The following is a 23,697-nucleotide window of genomic DNA, read 5'->3' as shown; positions in this document are numbered from 1 at the left end:
ATAGTTAAGTAAAATATCTACATTTGTAAATATGAAACAGATGTCAGACTCTGTGGTATCCTTTAGTATACAAGCTCACTGGGATGTGTTAAAAAAATTTCAGAGGGGACATCAAACAAATATTAATTTCGAGACTGATTCGATACGTTCCTTTGAACTCGAAATAAAAGACAACAATGAGTTTAACAAATATGTTTCATACTTGGATATTTTACAAGAAAAGATATAAATGGTAACCTTTCTAAAAACAATATTTTATTAACGTTATGATTTATTATAACGGTACATGTGTATGCATATGGAATTTATATCCCCAAGTTGATTCCAATTCCAATTGCATGTTCTACTTATTAACAATTTCTAAAACTAGGCAAACTATTAGCAAATAAGTTGATGATACAAGAATATTAACAATCTCGTTAAAAGCCATCGTTTTTGCAAATTCTACAATCAATACAATAGTCTTTTCAGCAAATACAATCTATAGCAAATCGTTAGGCCATTATTGTCCCCCGCTTGAAAAGTGGGGGATATTAATTTGGGTTTGTCCGTCCGTCCGTCCGTCCGTCCGTCTGTCCGTCCGTCCGTCCGTCTTTCTGTCTGTCTGTAACGCTTTCGTTTCCACACGATATCTCGAGAACCCTTTGAGCTTTTGCAATGAAATTTAGCATAGCAACTCCCTATGGACTTAAGAAGACCCCTATTGATTTTGAGGTCAAAAAGTCAAAGGTCAAGGTCATAAATAAGCAAATTCTGTCTGTTAAAACACTTTCGTTTCCACACGATATCTCTAGAACCATTTGAGCTATCGCAATGAAATTTTACATAACAACTCCCTGTGGCCTAAAGAAGACCCCTATTGATTTTGAGGTCAAAAGGTCAAAGTTCAAGGTCGTAAATTTATACATTCTGTCTGTGTGTAACACTATCATTTCCGGGCGATATTTCAAGAAGATTTTGAGCTTATGCAATGTAATTTTATACCAAAACTCCCTAGGACGTCTCTCGCCCCTCTCAAAGTGCCCCGCCCCGTTTGTTTTATTAGTATTTATAGTATTACATGTCGCTATTTTTAGCGCAGGGGCATGTGGAGAGTTATTGCGTATAAAACAGGTTCTCGGCGGACTTTATGTTCTTATTACATCTATTATAACTGTTTAATAAAGGCTAAATAAATCAAACACCATGGATTGTGTAAAATTTTGAGAATACCGAACATGAAAACATGAATATACATGTATGTGACTTCAGTTCTGCATATACTTCGCTCCATGTACAGAGACTCCGTGGTCTAGCGGTTATGTCTCACGCTTCAAATGTGAGAGGTCCCGGGATCGAATCTCGGTCGAACCTTTCTTTTTTTTTTTTTTTTTTAAATACTTTTTTTTTACTAAATGATAGTATTCAGCATGTGAAATGAAAAATTTATGAGGTTATAAAATCATCATTACAGTGTGATAAATATCTCATATAAAAAAATCTTCTATACACATAATAAAGAATAAGCAATCAAATCTTTATATGCATATTGACATACATGTATTTTATTTCCTTCAGTATACATGTATACATTTAATAATTCTACAAATTCAGTCAGGGGGAGCCGACTTTTTCCTTAAGCGGGGGACACGAATTCTCTGAATTAGCTTGTTTTCATCCTACTTTTGCTCGGATCATGACCAGGAGTACACGGCAGATGTGACCCGTTGACATGGGATGTTTACTCATCCATGGTACTTGATCCCACCTCAAATGTTTTAAAATATCTGTGTGCCGCAATGCTCCTAGGTTGTAGAATTTTAATGAACATTTTGAGTTTGGTAAGTCTTCGCTGTCTATCCCGCTGTGCATTACCAGTTACGGAGGTTTGAAATCCAGTATGGGTAGGAAGTTCGACGAGTACATGTATTTTTAACTGAAATGGTTTTGAAGAATCTCTGCCTTCGACGGAAGTTCGGAAAGCAATAATTGGATTATGGTTTTTACCTATAGACCAACAAAAAATTTTCATTGTACTTATCAAGAGTTTTTCCATAAAAAAAACTCAATTGCCAGACGATAAATAAATACATGTGCTATAAACATGATAAAGTAGAATCATGGAATTGATTTTTTTTGGAACAAACTAAAAATGTTTAAATTATGATTTCTTCATCCCTTTTCATTTATAGGAAATCACTAAATTAGATGTACCATTTCGCAAATAACAAATGATAATATTAATGTATAATTAAATGCAGATGCATTTTATTTTTGCTTACAATCATACACGACTTACTACTCAAAAACTATTCATTAGATCAGACAAAAGCCTGCTAGTTTGATCTAGACAATTCCTTTCTTGTGAAAGATCGTATGTATGTTTGTAAGGTTGAGACTCGGTCAATCCTTGAGAGGCATAATGTAAAATATCAACAGGCGGATCCAGAAAAATATAAAATAGTCTTTTCTTTGTTATTTCCTCAGTACTGTTTACATTCAACAACAGCCGTCGAAAAAGAATTCTGTTGACTTCACAAAAAGGACTCGAACAGCTGACATCTTCATCAGACACCAGATCCAAGGTTAACAGGACCAGGAACCTTTGATATTTTTTGATACAATTAGAAATCCATATGTCCATGTTTTTAAATATATCCATTTCACAATTTTCAGGAATGACAAGGCGGACATTACTTCTTGACTTTATTTCATTGAAAAGCTGCAGAAACCTAGTTTCTCCCTGATTTGGCATTGCAACTACTACGATGTCTCTATCCAATGTATGTGAAAGCCCTGAAATTAAAAGACAATATTTCTTATTTGATATTCTGAATTCTGTAAACGTATTTAAACTATTTATTTTAGCAGTGATCCTATTTTATACCGCTTGTATTTACTAATTCTTCTCCACAAACTAAAAAAAAAAAAATGCGACGTATATGTGCAGCAGCTCGAAACAAAATGCAGTACTTCACGATAACACTAGCCAGTTGAGAAGGGAGAACTTATTGCAATTTTGAATGAACTTATCTGTACGATTAAGAAATAAATGCCATCTGCTCAAACTTCGATAAGAAATTTAAAACACATAAGTCCAAACATCACATAATAAAATGAACCTACTTAACGGAGACTCCATCAAACTCTCTAGAGATGATGCAGCATCAGGTGTGATATTCAGCTTCGCTTTCGCTTCCCGCCTTTTTCGAAAAAAGTTAAACCAAACAACAAATGCAATCATTAATAAAATGAGAAAAGAAGCCACAAATATCACGTAGTCAAAGGATGAGGGTTGAAACGATGATTTGCTTGGCTGAGACTCTTGTTGTATTGTTTCCAGGCTATAATTAGGTGTAATTTGGACAGAAGCTGTTGGCATCACTGAAAAAGAAAATTTATATCATAAAATTATGTAGTTTACTTTTTGTACAATTGATTTATTTTTTAATAGTAAACAATCTTAAGAATATGAAGACGTTTCAGAGATTTCCAAACGATACATTTCAAAAGCTTAACTCACCAATGGGTTGACAAAAGTTGAAATCGTCAATTTTTGTCTGGATCTATCAATTTAAAAAAAATCTATGTTTCATTTAACTGTTGTTAACAGCATTTCATTGAAATCTTCAACTTTTGCCTAGATATATGATTTAAAAACAGTTTGTAACTGTATTTCATTGAAATCGTCATTTTTTGTCTAAATCTACCATTTAAAAAAATTTGATAAATAAGCATAAAGTTACCTGAAAGAGGAAAGTCATAAATATTTTGCAAAAAGTTTTTTTTTTTAAATTTACGTAAATTAATTTCAAAATACCCAAACGATGATATTTTGATTAGGAGGAATTGCTGTGAAACTGAAGTTCTTCTGACAAAGACTCTGAAATTGAAAAAAAAAAAGATTCATGATTTCAAGAGTACTATTATTCAATCTCTTTCGTTTGAATTTCACATTAATCTCACTTCAAAAAAAGTTAAAAGGCACTATACAGAATATGTATTTAGTTTATTTACCTTATAATCACTGCATTTTATGGTGCCGCTGTCCAGGATTGTTGTAACATTCCCTATGTAAATAGAAGCTATTGGATTCCATCGAAGGCGTTCAGCATTCTCTCTACATTTCAGATTTTGAAAATTTATTTCTGCTTGAATATCAAACGTGGTGCCTCCATATTTCCTCTCAGCAAAGTTTATCCTTGAGCAAGTACATAGTAATGACACAGGGTCTAAAAGATGAAAAAATAGACAAAAAAGTAAACAAATTTTAAATAGGCTGGGGGGTGGCAGCCATTTTCAGACTATTTCGATCTCCTTTAAAAGAAGAGCTCCATATAAAGCTATACAAAAATGATCAAATTTTAAAACTAAAATGTATGATTTTTTTCTTTGCCAAATGATAGTTGACAGCTTAAGATATCGTATCTTAAAGATATGTATGCCGTGTTAAATAGAACTTTTGCACAGCTGAAACCGAACAAAAATTTCTGGAGTATGATAAGCTACCAAAAATGAAGCATTCTTGCTAATTCGACGAAATTCTATTCGGTATTAACAAAGTACTGATCAGGAAAAGAACACGATATTCTCATGCATATTTATAAAGGACTGACGTTTATCCTGGATCTGCGCATGTGCGCGGGAAAAGCATCGCGAAAATCATCAGGTCGAGGAAAATATTTTTTGTGACGTCTGTTCAGTGAGGGACACAAATAGACCAATCAGCTCAATGAGTTGCATTTATGGGTTACTACATAAAATACTACATGTGTTTTTCAAAAAGGCTAGTTTTTTAAATCGCTCTCAGAAAGACTTGATGCATTATGTACATTATTATCAACTAATCCCATGCTCATATTTGCATACAAATGATTAACAATGATGAAAATTAAAGTTTTCCCCACTCCATTGTACAGGTCCGTTTGTTTAGAGTTTCCCCGTGCTGTACTGCTAGTGGACATTTTCGGTTGGGTGAACATTTACGGATCTTCAGTATGGAGCGCATTATGCGCAAAATATATTTTATGTCAAGTACAATGTATGGAAAGTAATTTAAACTACTATGTTTACACCCTGAATGGGATATCGTCAATAATCCCTTTTGGTTTTTTAATATGAGCTACATAACATATGTAGATGAAACTTACATACCATACGTCTTGCCTTCTTAGAAATATAGTTGTGCTAATAAAATAAAATTGGTCAAGGAATTCCAGGTCTCTAAAAACTATTCCAGTTTGAGGGCACAACCATTAAGAAAATTAATTCAGGTAGGTAGCATCGTTTTTTTTTAAGTGGGTGGGGGGATAGAACAGTTAGAATAAAAATCAACTAGCTCGAAGAAATCTGACAAGTAAAATAGGTTCCAATATCTATCAGTACTAAATTTTATTCATTCGCTACAATTTACTGCCAAACTCCAAATTTCACTTTCGAATTAGCTCGAGCCAATGCTGATAACCTACTTGCAAGATTTTTTATATTATTTTCAAGGGGTCAGAAATACTGTGGTTCATATGTAAAGAATATAATTATATTATTTAGTAGTATTCTGGTTTTGGCATTCGGTATATTGTGCAGATTTATACATGATATTCTGTGGAATACTTTTTGTTGTTTTGAACCATTAAGAAATGCAGAATCGAATGTATCTAATAACCATTTTGATTGATCAAATTATATCATTTGTTTGTATTGGTTATTTCATTTTGGCACAACATGGTTTCTACACTTCTTTATCCATAGTCGCTGACAGCTGTAGAAGTTCACCCAACCGAAAATGTCCATTGAAAAGACAATTGAACTCTTAGGTGCTCTCAATATTGACAATCCCTAACTCACGTGTTTGTAGTAAAAACGTAATAGACCATCATGCTTTTAGGTTCATTCACGAGATTGGACCATTGTTTGCTGTAAACATGCGAGACAACGTGATCATGAATATTTCAATAAGAGGCGGTTTTTTATCCGACACGGAGAGAAAATAATTTTTACCAAATAATATTTCATAACTTTTAAAAGTGATGGAGTGGAATTGTCTCATTTGCAGAAAGTATATAACTTATATAACTTGATGAGACACCACATATATTTATTACTTTTAAAATAAAACACTAATACGGCATATATAGCTTTAAAAAATAAGTTAAATCTGGTGGTTAATTTGTGATTAATTTGTTGACCCCCCAGCCTCCTTAAATAGAAAAGTCAAAAAAGAATCAACAAATCTATGCGTGAAAAGAAGAAAACACCTGCTGTGGCCTTTAACTCGACATTTAGATATGTTGACGGCGTATTGTCAATTAACAATTATGGCAAATTCCATTCTTATGTCGATACGATATATCCTAGTGAGCTTTAGATAAAGATTCTGGAACATCTGTTTCATATTTGGATATGTTACTTGAAAAAGACGTCAATGGTAATCTAACAACCAAGCTCTATGATAAACGTGCGTGATGACTTTGACTTTACTATCGTCAAATTCCCTTACTTATGCAGCAATATACTAGTACTTTCATAACCTGCACACGGAGTTTATATATCTCAGATGATTCGATAAGCAAGAGCATACTCTACGTATGAACAATTTCTAAAACGATGTAATTTTTTGACAAACAAGTTGATGAAACAAGAATTTCAGAAGTCTCGTTTAAAGTCATCATTTCGTAAGTTATATGGTCGATACAATGATCTTGTAAGCAAGTACAATTAATCATTGAGTCAAATGCTGACTAACGTTTTTTATACTAATTGTTAGTCCATTATTTATACACTGAATTGGTTGATTGATTGATTGATTGTATATTGTTTAACGTCCCTCTCGAGAATTTTTCATTCATATGGAGACGTCACCGTATGTCGGTGAAGGGCTTCAAATTTTGACCTTTACTCGGCACTCAGGGCCATTGAGCAGTGAGGGATCTTTATCGTGCCAACGCCTGCCGCTGACACGGGGCCTCGGTTTTTAAGGTCTCATCCGAAGGACCCGCAACTTTCACTTCGAAGTGCTGAGCGCATGGCGAAGGAACAGTTGCTACCCATTTTTTATCGACTTAGGTCATTCGCGGCCGAGATACGAACTCACGACCTCCCGATCACGGAGCGAGCGCTCTACCGACTGAGCTACCGTGAACGATACACTGAATTGACGACGAATTTTTCCGTTATTTCCTGATTATGATAAGGAGCACATGGTGGGTGTGACCGGTCGGCAGGGGATGCTCACTCCTCCATGGCATCTGATCCCACCTCTGTTGTTTTGGAGGTCCGTGTTAGCCCTGCTTCTGTTTTGTATTGTTTTATGGACTTATGATCTTGAATACTGTTCTTAATCTCCAAATGTTTTATTGCTAAAGACTGCGAAGTGATTCCAATGAATCATTTGTCGAAAGCATTAGCTAAAAAGAAGAAATTCAGCATGCAACTGATGAAGTATCCCCATTAAATGGTGGTCAGGCATGAATGTTCTGGTAAATGAGGACATCAAATGATTGCATTGAAATTCTTTTAAAATATAATCAAACCTGGTTCAGTTGTTCCAGTTATCCGGGCAGATGTAAATACACCTGAAGTTAGAATTAACAAAAGCATTCCTAAAACATCACAACAAGGTGCTGGAATAGAGAAACAGATAAAATTATCAACGTATTTTACATGGCAAAAGTGACATTCAAAATAATATTAGATAAATCCAGAAAATTCCTCTCTAAAAACTGTTGTTTTCTATTTCTGTTATTCAATGAAGCCCCCCGAAATATATCCAAATTTGCAGTTTTCCATTAAAAAAAAAACTCTCTTGGATATGTCTACATTCTTGCTGGTAAGTGAACCAGCTTTAACTTCTTATTCAAGGTGTTTTTGATAATCTTCTTTAAACTTCATTGAGTTAAATAAACCATGCAAGTATAAGTAATACTTTATTTTCTTTATACACAAATACATGAGTTTTAGCAGGATATCGCATTTTATATTTCATCTTTTGATAAAATAGTAAATTTGAGAATAAGGGATATAAAGTCGTTTAAGATGATATGATATTTACCCACCTTATATGTGTCCGTTCACAAGGAATCCACTTTGTTTATCAGGTATCCTTCATTTAAAACATGAGTGTTTTTATCTCAACCGCAATATTAAGACACTTCTAGCAAATCATTCTCTTTCAATAAAGTCACCAGTGAAGAAATATTCCAATGTCAAAATAATTAAAGCAATTGGTCAAAATGTAAACATTTAATTTTTTGTTAACAGCTCAAAAACGTATGCATATATATATTAAAGGGACTGGCATTGCCTGACTCGGGGTAGTTATAGATAATTGAGATCTGGATAACTTCTCTTATAGATATACAAAACAACTAATCCAATTGAAAATAAATACCAAAGAACTCGATGAAAATCAAATCGGAGATTGTTAAATTGTTGTTTTTTTTTCGTTGGAGAGTTTTACATGCAAGAAAGTAAGGAATAAATAACAGCAAAGTACTTATCACAGTCTTACTAGATTAGTTTAGAATTCTGAAACGTTATTTATCATTGATAGAATACTGCTAACTTTTATCATGATAAATGTTTAAACTTATTTGTTATGACAACTAAAAACACCATAAGCATAATAATAACCAAAACAGAATTTATATTATTCACAATATTCAAGTAATAATCATATAGTTTATACATGTACATTGTGATAATAAAAACACTTTTAATATACATGTAATGTCTCTTATACCTGGTATGTAAATCAAGAAGATTAACAAAGACGTATAGTTTGTGGAATGTGGAATACGTTCATGTGTATTTTTGCTATCAATAAACTACATGTAGCAATATGCAGAAAATATAAATTATTTTAAGCGTAGTCGAGAAAACTTAATCTGATGTTAATTAAATAATTATACTTTGCAAAATCATACTGTCATCTAATCTCAAATGTATATATGTACATGTTCTATATCCTAATACATAATATACTCTCATGCATCCTACAGTGTATGTATATATACATGATATATTAATAAATAAAATACTGTCATGTACTCTACAATGTATATGTACATAATTTACTGGCACGTACTCTAGGTAGTGTACGAGGAATTTACTGACATGTACATATACGAAGGTTTTCCGTCAAGTTCGTTGACAAGCTAATGTAATTTAAAAGTTGTGGCATAGATAACAGGACAACTATTCTCTTAAGAGAAGGTCCAGTGGATGTAGGCGAAACCCTGTCCACTTCTTTAAAGAGAATAACAGGACAGCATTCGTGAAAGAAGAAATGAGGTTGCATTGTCGTAAAAAATAAAATCGTTTTTAAGCGGACAGAGGTCTGAGGATTTGCAGAATCTGAATCTGAGATAAGAAGTGTTAAATATTACTAGTATGAGACCCAAACAGTCTGTGCACAATTTTGATGATTGGTTATAGTGTCATGAGAAATGTATCAAGTTAAACAGTGACAACGGGCAGTACATGTACGCAGGTACGTATAAGGTGATCATGACGTTATAAGAGACCTAAATTACAACATTTATTTTATTATATTATAAGTCTCTTATAACGTCTTGACCATTTTGTAAGTACATTTTGTAAATTTACATTTTTTGGTAGTATTTTATTAGAGACTTCGTATTAGCTATATAATAATATAGGGTTATTAAGGTCTTCCGTTTCCAACGGAAGACCTTCTACTGATTCTGATGATTAAGATTATTCTTATTATGTCGCCCCGAACGAAGTCGGGGACGACATATTGATATTGTACGCATGTTTTTTTTTTATCCAGGCTGTTTCTCGGAGATGGCTGGGACAATCTTCCTGAAACTTTCCTCAAAGGACGATCACTGGTTGTAGTTGTGCAGTGAGGTCGTTCAGTTCCAATATGTCTACCGTTGCCATGGAAACCTGTAAAAAGCGACGAATTTTGTCCGCGAGTGTTCTCTCTGGTCCCTTAAACGTTCGTCATGAAACTTTTCTTATTTTAATGATTAGTATCTGTAGTTGTGCGATTCGCATTTAAATTTTTTAAATAATCGATTATTGCCATGGAAACCAGGGGAAAGTTAAAATTCTTTAATTTCGATTTTCTCAATAACTACGCAAGCAATCGTTTTGAAACTTTCAATGTTTATTCCTTGCAATGTGTCAAAGTGATTTCTACTTTTAAAATAATTGTAATGAGTCGCTCACAGTTGCCATAGAAACGAAACAGAAAAAAGGTTAAGATGTACACATGTGTTCTCCAAGGTCTAGGTCAAAGGGTCAAAGTTCTTCGTATCCAATAAAAGTTCTTTTCACAAGGATTACATATTTGAAATACGAAAGCCCTAGCCCTTACCGTTCAAACGTTATGGCTAAGGTACTATGTTCAAGACGACCCGCACCCCCCTTTTGAAAGGCACAGCCAGGTAGAATACACAGATATAACATATACAACTTACAAGTAACGTTTTAAAAGTTTCATTCATAGAATTCAGTTCCCGTCATGTGATATTTTGCCATCATTCATTCTCCTTCTGTTTTGTGTCTTGAATTTATAATTATTTTATTTTATCTATATAAAAAAAAAATAACGATTGTCAGCTGCATTTATTATCATTTCGCGTTTTCTTGTATATCTACTACTTGTATATTATTCATTTCATTAGATACTGCAAGTATAAATTAGAAAATTGGTACGTCATTTCCATAGTTTTTATTTAAACAATAAAATGCTTTCTTTGTTTGGTATTACTGGAATGAACGGAAGCAGCTGTTGCAGAAAAAATACATACTAGTACTAGTAACCCGCGTAAGCGGGTTATGTAAATTTTTTCTGTAATAGCTGCGACCGTTCATTCCAGTAATAACAATCAAAGAAAGATATTTTATTGTATATATTTATATCTGTTTAAATAATTATTTAAAGTAGGATTAAAAAGATTAATTATTGTATTAATGATGCGAACGTCTTTATACGTTTCATTGATAGAACAGCCACTGATCAAGAAATCTGTACAAGCGACATTCCGACTGTAGTTCATGCAGTGATAAACGCAATGGGTTTTCTTAAGAAATAAAGGAGAATATATTCAGCGGATGTAAATATTCATTCATAAATCCTTGGATCTGCTCCTGCAGGTGCGCGAAGCCTTGATCACCACTGTATACAAAACATTCATCTCGCCGAAAATGTTCATGATTCCGCTAAACTGAGAAAGTTTACACATGATTTATCATCTCATAAGAAACAGCAGCCCTGTGCAATGCAGAAATGCTCGAATTGAAGGTGGCATGTCAGATTCTTTTTCCTGCAGAACCTCTAAAAATGAAAGTGAAAGTAGGGAAATTTCAGAGTTCTAACTGGCGTTATAATACACAAAATAATTCGGCTGATCCTCTTAATGAATTACACTTGCCAAGCTTTTTTTGGTAGGAAAGATACTGCATGCCAATTAACAAGTATGAGGCTCAGTTCAGTACATCTGCCCAATTTCTTTTAAGCAAGTCTGCAAATTTAGGAACTTGTAATTTTTTCCTGCACTACTTTCTTTAGTGGGATGTACCCAATTAAGGTCTTCCGTTTCCAACGGAAAGGACTGATACGACTGGATGGTTGTCCAAGCTTAGCTAATGGACCATTGTTTTAGTGATGATAAAAATGAAAATCTTGTCCAGGACGGGGCGACATATGCTATTGCTTGCAATAGCAGACTTTCTAGTTATTCTTTTTTTTTCCCCTTTTCCTAGACGCCAACTTTTCTCAATGGATTTTGCTTAAATTTTCAGAGTTTATAGACGTTACTAAACTCTATCAGAATTTTGTCTAGCATTCCAAAATTTCACTTCCGGTTTTGAGTTATTTCCCTTTCAACGAATATTTATAGGCTTCCTGTACGAAATGTTCCGCCTGGAATATAGGGGGAATTGAGGCGTACTTGGAGAGGCGTCAATTTGTCTCTCTACATATATGGTGATACACAGGTTCCGGGCGTAACTTAGGCGGAAACCAAGCGTAAATGGGCAGGAATTTGAGGCGAAAAATGCAAATGAGCTACGCCCGGAAAAATAAATGACGCCCGTAAAAAAAATTACGCCTGGAAACTAAAATGACGCCTGGAATAGAATTACGCCTGGAATGTCCTTATTATTATATAATACTATTGACCTAAAAACTTATAATATTTACCATGTTAACAAAGAAAAACATTCAGATTATGATTTACAATATGTTAAAGCTAAAAATTTAGCTTTTTGAACTGTAAGAAAACATAATTACAGGCCATTAACATATATCATTAACAAGTATAGAAAAATAACATGAATTTTGTGTATTAGGGACACTAAAACACGGCCACCATGATTGAGTGTGTATTTAGAATTAAACTTTTTTACAATACCTGTACATTTTATCACTTCAATAATTATATTGAAACATTTTAGTTACTGACTGAATACAATTCTTCATTTACTCAGCAGTTTACAGTTAGATTCTCACTGCAGCCTCTATCAGACTGATATTTCTCAGAATGTGTGCAAGGACAAACTCAAATATCTAAAGTAATTTTAGGGTCAACCAGTTATAACTATCATTGTACATAATCATAATCAAATTTACTCAAATAGGTACTAGATATTCATGATCAGACCTACCAGCAGACACTGTGTCATCCTCAAGAAGTGTAAAAGCCTTAACATTGAGATATCTGCATTTCCTGTTTCACTCACTCTAAACTCCCTCCTTCATGATCAAATTCAAACTTAACCTCCTATCTGAAATGACCCTTAATTGATAATTAAATTGACCAATCAGAGGCTTTTACTTCTCCTGAAAGTTCCAGGCGTAATTTTTGTTTCTATTTTCCTGCCATTTTACGCCCGGAAAATCTGAACTTGCCAATTGACGCCCGGAAATTACAAATGACGCCTGTAAGACGTCTCTTCTACTGAGGCGTAACTCTTTGAAAATTCCGTCTCCGCCTCAAGTACGCCCGGAATTTGCCAATTCCTGCTCAATTCCACCCAAATTCCAGGCGGAATCCGCCTTTAAAATTCATACAGGCTTCATTTCCAGACAAAGGCTCGGAGATGGCAAAAGCTGGAGCAGAAGTTTTACTGATTTTACACAATAGAAGGATTGAAGTTGTGCATAGCGGTTTTTGTTTTTCGATTTCTCTATTCAAAATGGTGCTATATAGGGGTCAAAAATTAGAACGCCTAAAAGAGCGAAAATTTACACATATTTTGCTTTTTATTTTCTAAACTAAAAATATTTTGTTAAAACATATAGAACAAAATTTGTGCAGAATTACAAGATCTTTCAAATGATATCTCGAAAAAAGGGCTGACCCCTAAATTAAGGGATCAAGAGGGGCCAAAAGTTTTTTCCAGATATCTCAAAAAGTATTGAGAATTTGTAATACATATAAGGAAGCAAAGTTGTTCAAAATGTCAAGCTTAATCTATTGAAGTCATCAAAATGCTTCCGGCAACGTCACTTCCGGTCAAACCGGAAGTCGTCAGAAAATGCATATTTTTGCCGTTCTTGACAAGTTTTTGGGTAATAAATGTCACTGGAAGCATAAAAATTAATTTTCCGTCCGTCGACATCACTTCCGGTCAAACCGGAAGTAGCCAAAAAATAGCATATTTTTTAAGGTTTTGATGCAAAATTGAAATTTTAAAGTGACGACTCAGCTCATTATTTTCTTTTGTTGACGTCACTTCCGGTCAAAACAGGACGGAAGACCTACTCGTTGCTTTGCAACGAGCTTTGCTCTAGCTGAATTTATATTGGTGAATATTGGCACGAGTTGGCTGTACAAATGCACGAGCTTGCGCAAGCTCGTGCATTTGTACAGCCAACTCATGCCAGTATTCACCAATATAAGTTCAATGACCCTATAGTACTGCCCGTGTGCTTAACAGTCGTCTCTTTAGCACCCAGTTCATTATTAAAAGGAAAGAAAACAATTGATTGAGGGTCTCAATAAAATTTACTACTGTCCATAGTTCTTTTGATCAGATTCTTTCAGTAGAAATTTAGTCGAAAATTGTTGAAATCAGAACATTCAAAAAGTTTGACGTCGATAGGCCCACAACGTTTCCCATCGTCTGATTTTAACAGTCTCGTGTTCTTAATTTAGATTTTGTATTTTGTTTCATTGATATAAATTTGAGATTGAGATTTGAGATTGATATTTTCTCCCATAAATTTGTTCAAATGGGATAAATCCCACGGATATTGACAATCAAACAATTTCTCCCATACATTGTGAAACATGAAACATATCCCATACAGTATGACAATGACATAATATATAGAATATATACAAACTACAACAATGTATTGCAGATAATAATTCATTGTCGATATCCGTGGGATTTATCCCATTTGAACAAATTCATGGTAGAAAAAATCCCCTAGGAGAAAATATCCCATCTGACATTTTTTCTCCCATGGGAGAAAGTTGGTGGGACTGAAAATCCAACCATTCTCCCATATGATTTTGAGTTTTAGGACTCCATATCTTTAGAAGTGGAGATGTTTGTGACATGAGACCCTGGAATACTGCTAAGAAACCCCACAAAGTGATATAAAAATATTTTGGAAATCATAATTAGAAATGGTAGTAGAAAGTCTGGACTATGTCGTGTCCAGAGTTAAATGTCGTACAGTTATTTGAAAAATCACTATTTAAAGGAACAATGAATGATTTATGGATGTGCAAAATATGGTTAGAATCGGTTGAATATTTACAAAGTTGTCTACGACTTTTTGGGATACCCTCGTATATTGCCATGTACTATGAGGCATAAATTTTGTTTCGAGATATATATTTTACAGCTTTTAAAGACATATCTGCCGTTAGCATCTCTAGCCATTACCATTATTTGTCGAAGCTCTCAGATCATATACAAGGTGAAGAAAATCTTGGCAATCATTCATATGTCCTCGATATAAATCATATTTATTTTGCCTGGTACGGATACAGGGAAAATGTCTTTGGATGATGGAAGGTGATTCCAAATAAACATAGAAATGTGTTCTATTATTGAGCAGAGCTGAATGGCGCAACTTACGAAAGAGTTGCTTGGAAATCACGTCTAGAGGATTAGAATGGTCTTCATTATCGTTTACAAGGTTTGCTGTCAACAGAATCATGATGGTGTTAAATTTTAATTCCACGTTGTCAATCCATTCTATTGAATTATGGAAGATATCTTCTTGGAATTGGTCTATGGTAAGAAAATGCATTCCTGTTTGGTTTTCTAGTTCTCTGATCAAAGTTAGACCAACGCCTGACAGAGACACCACAAAAATTTCTTCGACCGACTCGAAATGCTCAAGGACTTCTAGAATATCAAAAAAATATTTGGACAATTAAAACTGGTAAATGTGGCATCAAAAATATCGAATAGTATTCGGCCAAGTGTTGATATCTCCTTGGCAAGTTCTGTGACAGTTGATATAAACAAGTCGCATGTTGACATAAATGTCTTGGATGTTGATATAATTGTGTCGCATGTTAACATATTAAAGAAGTCACATGTCACCATAGTTATGTTGCATCTTGCATGTTTGATGTCAGAAGCTGGTGTTGATAAGTAAATTTACCCATACTAAAATTATTTTCTCTAATAAGATTGGTAACCTACGTACATATTGCATAATTTTCTTGCATGAAGACATAAATAGCTTTCATGTTGACATATTTTGAAATTTTAAAACATTTGATTTGGCATTCAACTTTTATAGTAGAGATTGGTATAGATAAGATTTGATCATTATAATTACCGTGTAAGACTATGGGTCTATCTTCAGATGGTTCTCTATTATTGGATTCCTCCCCATTACCAGGTTCTCCTCTCATACAGCAACACAGTAAGTAAATACCGACCGTTGAAGCAACGATCACACCCAATACACTCAATATCACCACCCTCATATCAATACGGGGTCTGTGTGGAATTAAAGTTGTGGGGAATTTTGATTTTGAAGGTGGTGGAGTTACTTTAACAATTTCTGAAATAGAGTAAAACAGAACCGGATTGTTTTCTGAGATTAGAATATTAAGCGTTTGTATAAGTTCCCTAACTCTTACAACAAAACTTAATATTGGATTTGTATTCAATACCATGAAAGGGCATTAATTGTTCGTTACTTATACGTAGCTTGAACAAGTTTTAAATTTTATTCCATCTTTCTCTTCCATTTGTTTTTTTTTTTTTTTGTGTCATCATAAAACGACTCAGCAACTCAGATTTATTTTGAATCTGTCAGTGTTTAATAAAATATACGATTGTTTGGAATGAATTATCTGTCTTATACCAATATCTTTGCAGATATTTGAAGAACCAGCAATCTCGACACGAAACTGAAAAATATTTAAGAAAATGATTGGTCATTTTTGAAATATAGAAATATTTTTTAGCATAATTATAAAAAATAATTTCATACATGTATTTACAATTTTACATCCATAAACTTACCAGTACATCATATTTTTGTGATCGAATCTTCATAGAGAAAAATTTTCCACAGGGTCTCTGAAGACAATATTAAATGACCGTAAGCATGCACATATGCATGATTCATTACACAAGAAAATTACTAGTAACTTTTGACATTTCTGTGAGATAAAAATGAAATATTTTTTTCTTCGCTTGTTTTTAACTGAAACCTTTTTGTTCCTAACTGCAGCAGAATTATGATAAAAGTAATCAAATCTATAGTGATACCTCAGTCCTTCTGCAGTATAAATACTTCTCAACATCAGTTTCATTGTCGGCTCCCCTCACTAACACTCTGATAAAAGGGTCCCACTTAAGCAGATATGCCGAATCTCTGCAGTCTGTCTTATTCCATTTGAAGCTGAGGTTAAAATTAAACCAACTTCCATTTTCATCAAATTTGTAGTGAATATCGTGAAATTTAATGCACGGGCCACAGAGTAATGTAAACAGATCTAAAAAAAAAAAAAAAAAAAAAAAAAAAAAGATGTTAGTGTTTTGTTCAAATATAATTTTTATGAAGATTATAAAATTACATTTAACGTGAGCAAGACGTACATCCTCACGCAAAAACACACAATTACACATGTTCGTAGACCCGTACCTTTGCAGCACTGTCCGTTGGGCCCCAGTTGTGGTATCCCAGCAAACCCACCCTGACATCTATAGGGGGCGGGGCAGTTATTAAATCCTCGTTGGCAGCTTACTATGGTTCCATTCACACTCAAAGGGTCCCCCACTGTACAGTTGTTTTCTGGTGAAATAATAAACGATTTTTAAACTATTTTTGACACTTTAAAAACTCTAAAGGTGATGTATGAGTTTTGCCCCTGTGACCTTGACCTTAAAGTTTGAATAAAAAAAAAATTATCACATTTATAACTTTAAATTGGTCACAATTTATTAGCCAGAAAAGATACGACTTTCATATAATACAATAACACATGAGTATTACCTGTGACAACTTTTTAAGACCTTTCAATAAATACTACATTTTTTTACCATGTGACCTTGTTCCTGAAGTTTGACCTACTTTTCAAAAATCTTAGGCTAATAATTTTTTTATTGAGAAGTTATACATGTAGCCTAGGGCTTTCATATTTGATATCTACATTATCCGTGACAAGATGTTTCCGAGCATATGATTTTTACTCTTAATTGACCTTGACATTCATGTTGGACCCAATTTTTAAAAAGTTTAACTTTGCTGATTACTTCTGAATGACATACACTGTACATGTATTAAAAGGCATTCATATATGACCCAATATGCCTTAAATATTTACACCCCGTCTACTAGGACACCGAAAGCAGGGGATCACAATTCTTTGAATTTGCGAATACTTGTGCGTCATTTATGTAATGCATTGAATGATGAGAGTGCTTTTCATAGCTGGTCATAAGCATACTTGACGTATGTAAATTGCTATATACGTATAATGTTCGTAACGAATATATATAATGCAAGCGATGAAATTGTTTGAATATCGCCCTTCAGTATATTGTTTCAAAAGCAGATTGTTGACATATTTATATACTATATAGTACTCACTAGAACTGGTTGTCCAAGCAAGAGAAAAGAAGACCAGGACTACATAGTTTGTTTTCATATTCATAATCCGTAAAGGCCACCATTTTTTTCACTTGTACTGGTTTGTTTAAGCCGATAGTCTGTTGTAAGGGTGCATAATGCATTCAGTAAACTTAATTGCTTTGTTCTTTTCACGGCACCTCGGGAAAAAAGAAAAAGAAAACATAACAATGACAAAGAAATAATGATAATATAGAACGTGTTCCAGTAATTGAAGAATACGAAGGGGACTTGTTAGTTCCAACTGTGTAACGTAAGAAGCTATTGAAACAAAACATTTATCATATCTATGTATTTGTATGTATGTATTACTTTTCGACACTATTAAAATGGGGATTTAAATTTTGACCTGGTATTGCTGGTATGTTTTGTTTTTGTCTATATATACCTGACCATGGTATACTTTTTTAACGTCAGAAAATTATATGACACTGACATTTGAAAGGTTGGGACCACTTGCCCAATTGGGATATAATTTAGCCCATTTGGGATATAATATCCCAAATGGAATATAAATTTACAGTGCAAAAAATGAAGAAAAACAAATTTGGCAATAAATATCAAAAATCCGAATCAAAACACTTCAAAGGGAATGTAATTTGGTTAACAAGTTTTTCCGTATGCCCATTATTTAGGAGACTGATCCCTCAGAAGTTCCATAACTTCTTGGGGATCAATCTAACAACCTGTAGGGTTGCAGAAAAAAAACTTGCTTACCAAAAGATATTTCTTTTAAAGTGTTTTGATGCGGATTTATGATATTTATTGCCGAAATAAAAATTAATAACCCATCTTGGATATTTTATCCCAAACGGGTTGTTTGAGGAACACTGTAATATATACTCCCATCCAATGGTAATGATTTGGACTCAAAGGGGGAGGAGGGGCAACTTCCTAAACCATATCTGACAGACTGGAAAAATATAATTAACTGGCCAAAATTTCTTAGTGGCTCGGCCTTACGGGAAAAGAAGGAGCAACCACCATCTACAGGAAATTTTATTTATAATTGAGAAAATACTATATAGTCAGAAAAAATGGGGTCCCCGTATTCTACGTGACTGTTTTCTTTTATAATAGTTGTTCTGCGGATGTGCATATACATGTGTTTTTCAGCTTTTATATATTGCATATACTGGTATACTTATTCCAAATATGCATGTGATAACCATGCAAATCTCTGCGTCTTTTCAACACTGCGGGCAGTTAAAAAAGAATAATTATTATCAGTCGTCGTGAAAATAAACGCGATATTAATGCATACTTTGAAAATAATAATAGTGAGTATAGTACAGTATAGTATAATCAGACGCTCACATATACACCTCCTCCCCCCTCCTTTCAAAACACACAAGCAATATGACATCAGTTATTTTTAACATCAATGTTATTTTGATTAAATTCTCTTAAACATTATGATAATCCAGGCTTTAAATTATATTTGTTTTATTCTTTAAGAAAAATTATTTGAGATTTTAATTACGCTGCATATTGATCAAATTTATACTTGCTAGTTTTATTAATAACCGTAAACACAGACTGAGTGAATGTATATGCTTATACAAAATCATGTGCATATTTCTACAAAATGCATTGATTATTTTTTTAATTTGCAAAAATTACTTAAGTTCAATCCAAATTTGTCTAAAATATAATGTGACAAAATTTAAACTTATAATATACAATACTAGTGTATATTATAAAATTAATGTCTTTTACATGTAATTGTTATAAATTACAGTAAAATGTCTTGTTATTATTAAAAATAACACTTTATTCTTTCGTATTTATCATAAATAACAATAAAATGTTTTATAATCATTGAAGCGAATTGATTAAATTATAACGAATACAATGTATGTCTTATTAAATAAGAACAAAGTACGGTATTAGCAGTAATTCGCCGCCAATAATACGATATTTTAATCTTCTTTGTATCATTTTTTGATGTTATGCTTTGAAGTAAGGAAGATGCGAACTAAATTCTACAGGCACAAAAATGACGTAATTTTTAACTATGACGTCACAAATACGCGCTAAACATGGAATGGTCGTGTAAAATCGTTAAATTTTATTGAAAAATGAGTAATCTCTGCTGAAATTAAACCCTTTCACATGCAACAACCACTTTTATACTCCGCATATAAGTTCATCACTACATATTTCACACACACGGTTAAAATAGTGTTGGTTGTCACCTGTGATCAATATGAATTTTGCAAAAGTTAACGTATGGAAAAGATATATTACCGACGCAATTTTCCTGATACCAATGTTAATGACGCTTAATTTACACAGAAAGATTTTTTTTTTAATTTCAAGTCGCATCACGGGGCAAAGTGAACTATAAATAACCCTAAATATAAATGAAATATTTTGTAAAACAAAGTATAAATTGTAGTTAAAGATGCCGCTTATGCTGTTTGTACATCGTATGCACTTGCATGCTCGTATAGTGTCCATCGGCTTTACATGTAGCATTGAATAACAGCACGAAAATATTCACAAAAATAGCACGATATTTTTTTTATCTAATTATTACAAGAGAAATTAAAAGATCTGTGATACATGTCTGTACCTCAATATAATTATATTTTCCTTTACGAGTTTTCCTCAATGTGAATCTAGTCTTTAATACTTATCATAAATAGTGTGACCTCCAAACAATCATGACGACCATTAATAAAATGTACATACATTGAATAAACTTTATGATAACATTTAAATGTCAGCATTATAGTATTGTTCAACATTCAGTTTGTCAGATCAAGTATTGCTTTGTAGCCTTTAATTATGAAATATAAATATTACATGTATATACATGCTGTAAATATTGACGGTGTGTAGTTGATAGCAGATCCAAAAATAAATAAATAATTAAATAAACAACCCACAACCAATCCGAAAAAAAAATAAGTTCCCGAATACTAGATAGTATGCACATTAATAGTACGAAATACCGCATAAATTCAATTGTTTATTTATTATAATTTTTTGGCAAATAATTCCTGCAGAATTTAGATTTAGTATTGATAGACATTGAACATTACTGCGTAGGTTAAGCCCCCCCCCCCCCCACCCTTCCACTTTCCACAGAGACGTTACAGTATAGGTTTCAAATTGGGGAAATGGTGCTGTTTGGAAAAAATCTTGGTAATGAAGTTCGAACCTATACCCCCCCCCCCCCCCCCCCCCCCCCAACGAAATAGGTTTTAATTTTAAACCATAACCTTTTTTTCTTGCTTTTCATTTTTTGGGGGGGGGGGGGGGGGGGGGGGGGGCGTTTTTTTCTTACACTTAGCACCCTCCCCCACTTTTTATTTGCTTCCGACGCCAATGCAGAGTCATAAATTACATGTTTACAGAAATATATATTTAGAAGCCAGTGGTTATATGGTTAAAAAAAGACTTTATAATTTACAATGATGCGCATGTTAGTTGAATTTTGAAATTTATTTTACATTGGTCAGCGACATTCAGCAGCTTCTGACTTGTGATCAAGCTAAGGACTCCCCTGCCCTTCATCCTTGGATTTTCAGATTTTTTAGAGATTACATGTAACAGGTAGATAGTCAAACGGATGAGACAGAACGCACGTGATTCTTTGTTACAAAGGAAAGAAGATCGTCTTCGAAAGTTGTCAGCAATGAAATAAGTGTTTGGGGTAGTGGCAAACTTTTTTCAAGGCCAACTTTCTTTCACTTCCAATTTTTCATTGTATTTCTTTGCTATAAATATACTGTGGTAAAAAGTGGGGGGGGGGGCAAATCTTCTGTTCAATGGACCTTTTCTATAGTAAAGGTAATGTTGGGAAAAAAGGTGGGGGGGGGGGCAGGCCCCCCCTGTTGCTACGTGCCTGTTTTGTACTGCAGGAACGGTATGTCGTATTTTGGGAAATACAAGGAATTACATGTAGAATTAGAAAAGCCAATTTACCACTGCTAAAGAAGCTAACAACTCAATTTTTTCTGTCAAAAAAAAATTCAACGTATGCACGTAGCAACAGGGAGGGGGATTTTTTCCATACATAAATTTTACTATTGGAAATTCAAATGTTCTTTGATAGGCCGGTTGCGCCCCCTCCACTTTTTGTTACAGTACAGTGAATTAAGGGTAAAGTACATGTAGTATATATAGTATTTTTAAAAAAATTACTAAAGAAGGCCTCTACACCCCCCCCCCTTTCCCCCTGAAACATGACTTTCGAGTTTGGACAATCCCCCCCCCCATTTTTATGTTTTTTATTTTCATTAATATCTTGTTTTTTGCTTGTCAACTTTTTTCATATTAGTTATTTTTTCATCTTTGCCCCCCCCCCCCCCCCCTCACTTTCAAAAACGATGCAACGTCACTGCAACATGCATTTTCAGATTTTCAGAAAAGGAAATACCTATATATGGGGGAGGGTGGTGTCATGGGCCAACTTATGAAAGATCCGTGTTTCCCGGGTAGGGACTTGCAGGTTTTTCGCGTTCTTTGTTTTGTTTTTGTTTTTGTGGTTTGCTCATTTTAATTTATTAACATTCATTCCTGCGGAAAATGAGTAAAATTCTTTTCATGGACCAATACATTTAACATGATTAGTGTATCCTTTACACATAGGAAATACCTGTCTGTATTGTATTGTAAATTAACCCATTAGATTCTTTTTGTTTATTGCGAGAATCATAGGTATATTACGTTCAATTGCCAGAAAAGTACAGACACAAGAAAGTTTTGATTTTATTTTTAAATACTAGTAGGGTACATTCTCTACCAAGCAAAGAAATTTTGCGAGAAATAAAAAAAAAAAAACGGAAAGTGTTACTACCAACTTAAATATTTTGATCCTAATAAGAATAGGCGAAAACGAAATAAAGACATGTATTTGGAATTTGGGATAAATATTTGTCATCGGCTGCTATAGGAGGTGGGGATTCTGAAAAAAAAATCCACGAGCGATTATACTTATCCGACATTATTGTCAACATGTATTGAATATGAACAAATATAAAAATGACTCTTATACGTGTGTAAGTATTTACATGGACTTATAAATTAAAATGTAGAAAGCCTTCAAAGTGAGAAAAGAGTAGAGTAATCATCTGAATACTGTGATATATTCATTTATATCCTGGTTGATGACAGAGGAATACTTGAAATTTAAATGTACCCCCCCCCCCGCGCTTTTCTGAATTTAATGAGTTCATATTATTTATTATGCATTACACAATTTTTTGGGGTTTTATTAAGACATGTAAAATGATATTTAATAAGCCTGAACATGAATCATAAGTAAAAGTTTTGATTAAAAGGTTTGTTTTGTGGGGGATAAAACATTTATGAATACTAAAACATTAATAATTTCGGAACAGGTGTTTAAATCGTTTTAAGCAAATTGAAAGAATGCCTGTTATATTATTCAGTCAGAACTGAGTCCGATTTAACCACCCCCTTTATCCCCCTCAAAACAAACCTTTTAATCAAAACTCGCATTCTTATTTATATGATCTAGTATCTTTCTTGGCAAAATTGACCATTAGAGGGGGATCTCTCCTCTACATTATATTCATAGTATTCCAAACTACTGTTCCAATAAATATGATAATAATATAAATAATATTTAACTTGATATTCAAGTTTTTTTTTAA

General features: G+C 33.5%; 2 protein-coding genes and 1 long non-coding RNA gene across 3 annotated transcripts; all 3 read right to left on the bottom strand.

Annotated features, from left to right (window-relative positions):
• Positions 1-2,164: 2,164 nt before the first annotated feature.
• LOC134268284 (uncharacterized) lies at positions 2,165-4,034 on the bottom strand. The gene is made up of 5 exons (XM_062750520.1): positions 3,997-4,034; positions 3,800-3,862; positions 3,503-3,545; positions 3,106-3,363; positions 2,165-2,775 (listed from the first exon to the last, which is right to left on the bottom strand). Exons 4-5 carry the CDS (start codon positions 3,359-3,361, stop codon positions 2,282-2,284), a joined length of 750 nt encoding a protein of 249 aa, XP_062606504.1. The 5' UTR covers positions 3,362-3,363; positions 3,503-3,545; positions 3,800-3,862; positions 3,997-4,034; the 3' UTR covers positions 2,165-2,281.
• Positions 4,035-4,041: 7 nt separating this feature from the next.
• On the bottom strand, positions 4,042-8,095 carry LOC134268285 (uncharacterized). Its single transcript, XR_009992330.1, has 3 exons — positions 8,031-8,095; positions 7,509-7,598; positions 4,042-4,211 (listed from the first exon to the last, which is right to left on the bottom strand). It is a non-coding gene; the product is annotated as an uncharacterized LOC134268285 (long non-coding RNA).
• Positions 8,096-14,839: 6,744 nt separating this feature from the next.
• On the bottom strand, positions 14,840-18,859 carry LOC134268288 (uncharacterized). Its single transcript, XM_062750523.1, has 7 exons — positions 18,856-18,859; positions 17,081-17,230; positions 16,705-16,931; positions 16,456-16,512; positions 16,295-16,340; positions 15,761-15,988; positions 14,840-15,318 (listed from the first exon to the last, which is right to left on the bottom strand). Exons 1-7 carry the CDS (start codon positions 18,857-18,859, stop codon positions 14,840-14,842), a joined length of 1,191 nt encoding a protein of 396 aa, XP_062606507.1.
• Between the last annotated feature and the right edge of the window lie 4,838 nt (positions 18,860-23,697).

Source organism: Saccostrea cucullata, unplaced genomic scaffold (genome assembly GCF_032062105.1).
Source record: "Saccostrea cucullata isolate Sc308-1 unplaced genomic scaffold, CSIRO_AGI_Scuc_v1 ctg612, whole genome shotgun sequence".
Classification (NCBI taxonomy): domain Eukaryota; kingdom Metazoa; phylum Mollusca; class Bivalvia; order Ostreida; family Ostreidae; genus Saccostrea; species Saccostrea cuccullata.
The sequence above is the reverse complement of the archived record's forward strand: the minus strand, read 5'-3'. Positions and strand labels throughout refer to the sequence as shown.

Bases quoted from the DNA above. Each gene is read 5' to 3' on its own strand.
- LOC134268284 (XM_062750520.1), bottom strand. From the start codon at position 3,361: ATGCCAACAGCTTCTGTCCAAATTACACCTAATTATAGCCTGGAAACA. The intron at 2,776-3,105 runs GTAGGTTCATTT...TTTTAATTTCAG, and splicing joins TTTGATGGAGTCTCCGTTAA to GGCTTTCACATACATTGGAT.
- LOC134268288 (XM_062750523.1), bottom strand. The intron at 16,513-16,704 runs GTATCACTATAG...TATTGTCTTCAG, and splicing joins TATACTGCAGAAGGACTGAG to AGACCCTGTGGAAAATTTTT. The intron at 15,319-15,760 runs GTAATTATAATG...TTGATATTCTAG, and splicing joins TAGACCCATAGTCTTACACG to AAGTCCTTGAGCATTTCGAG.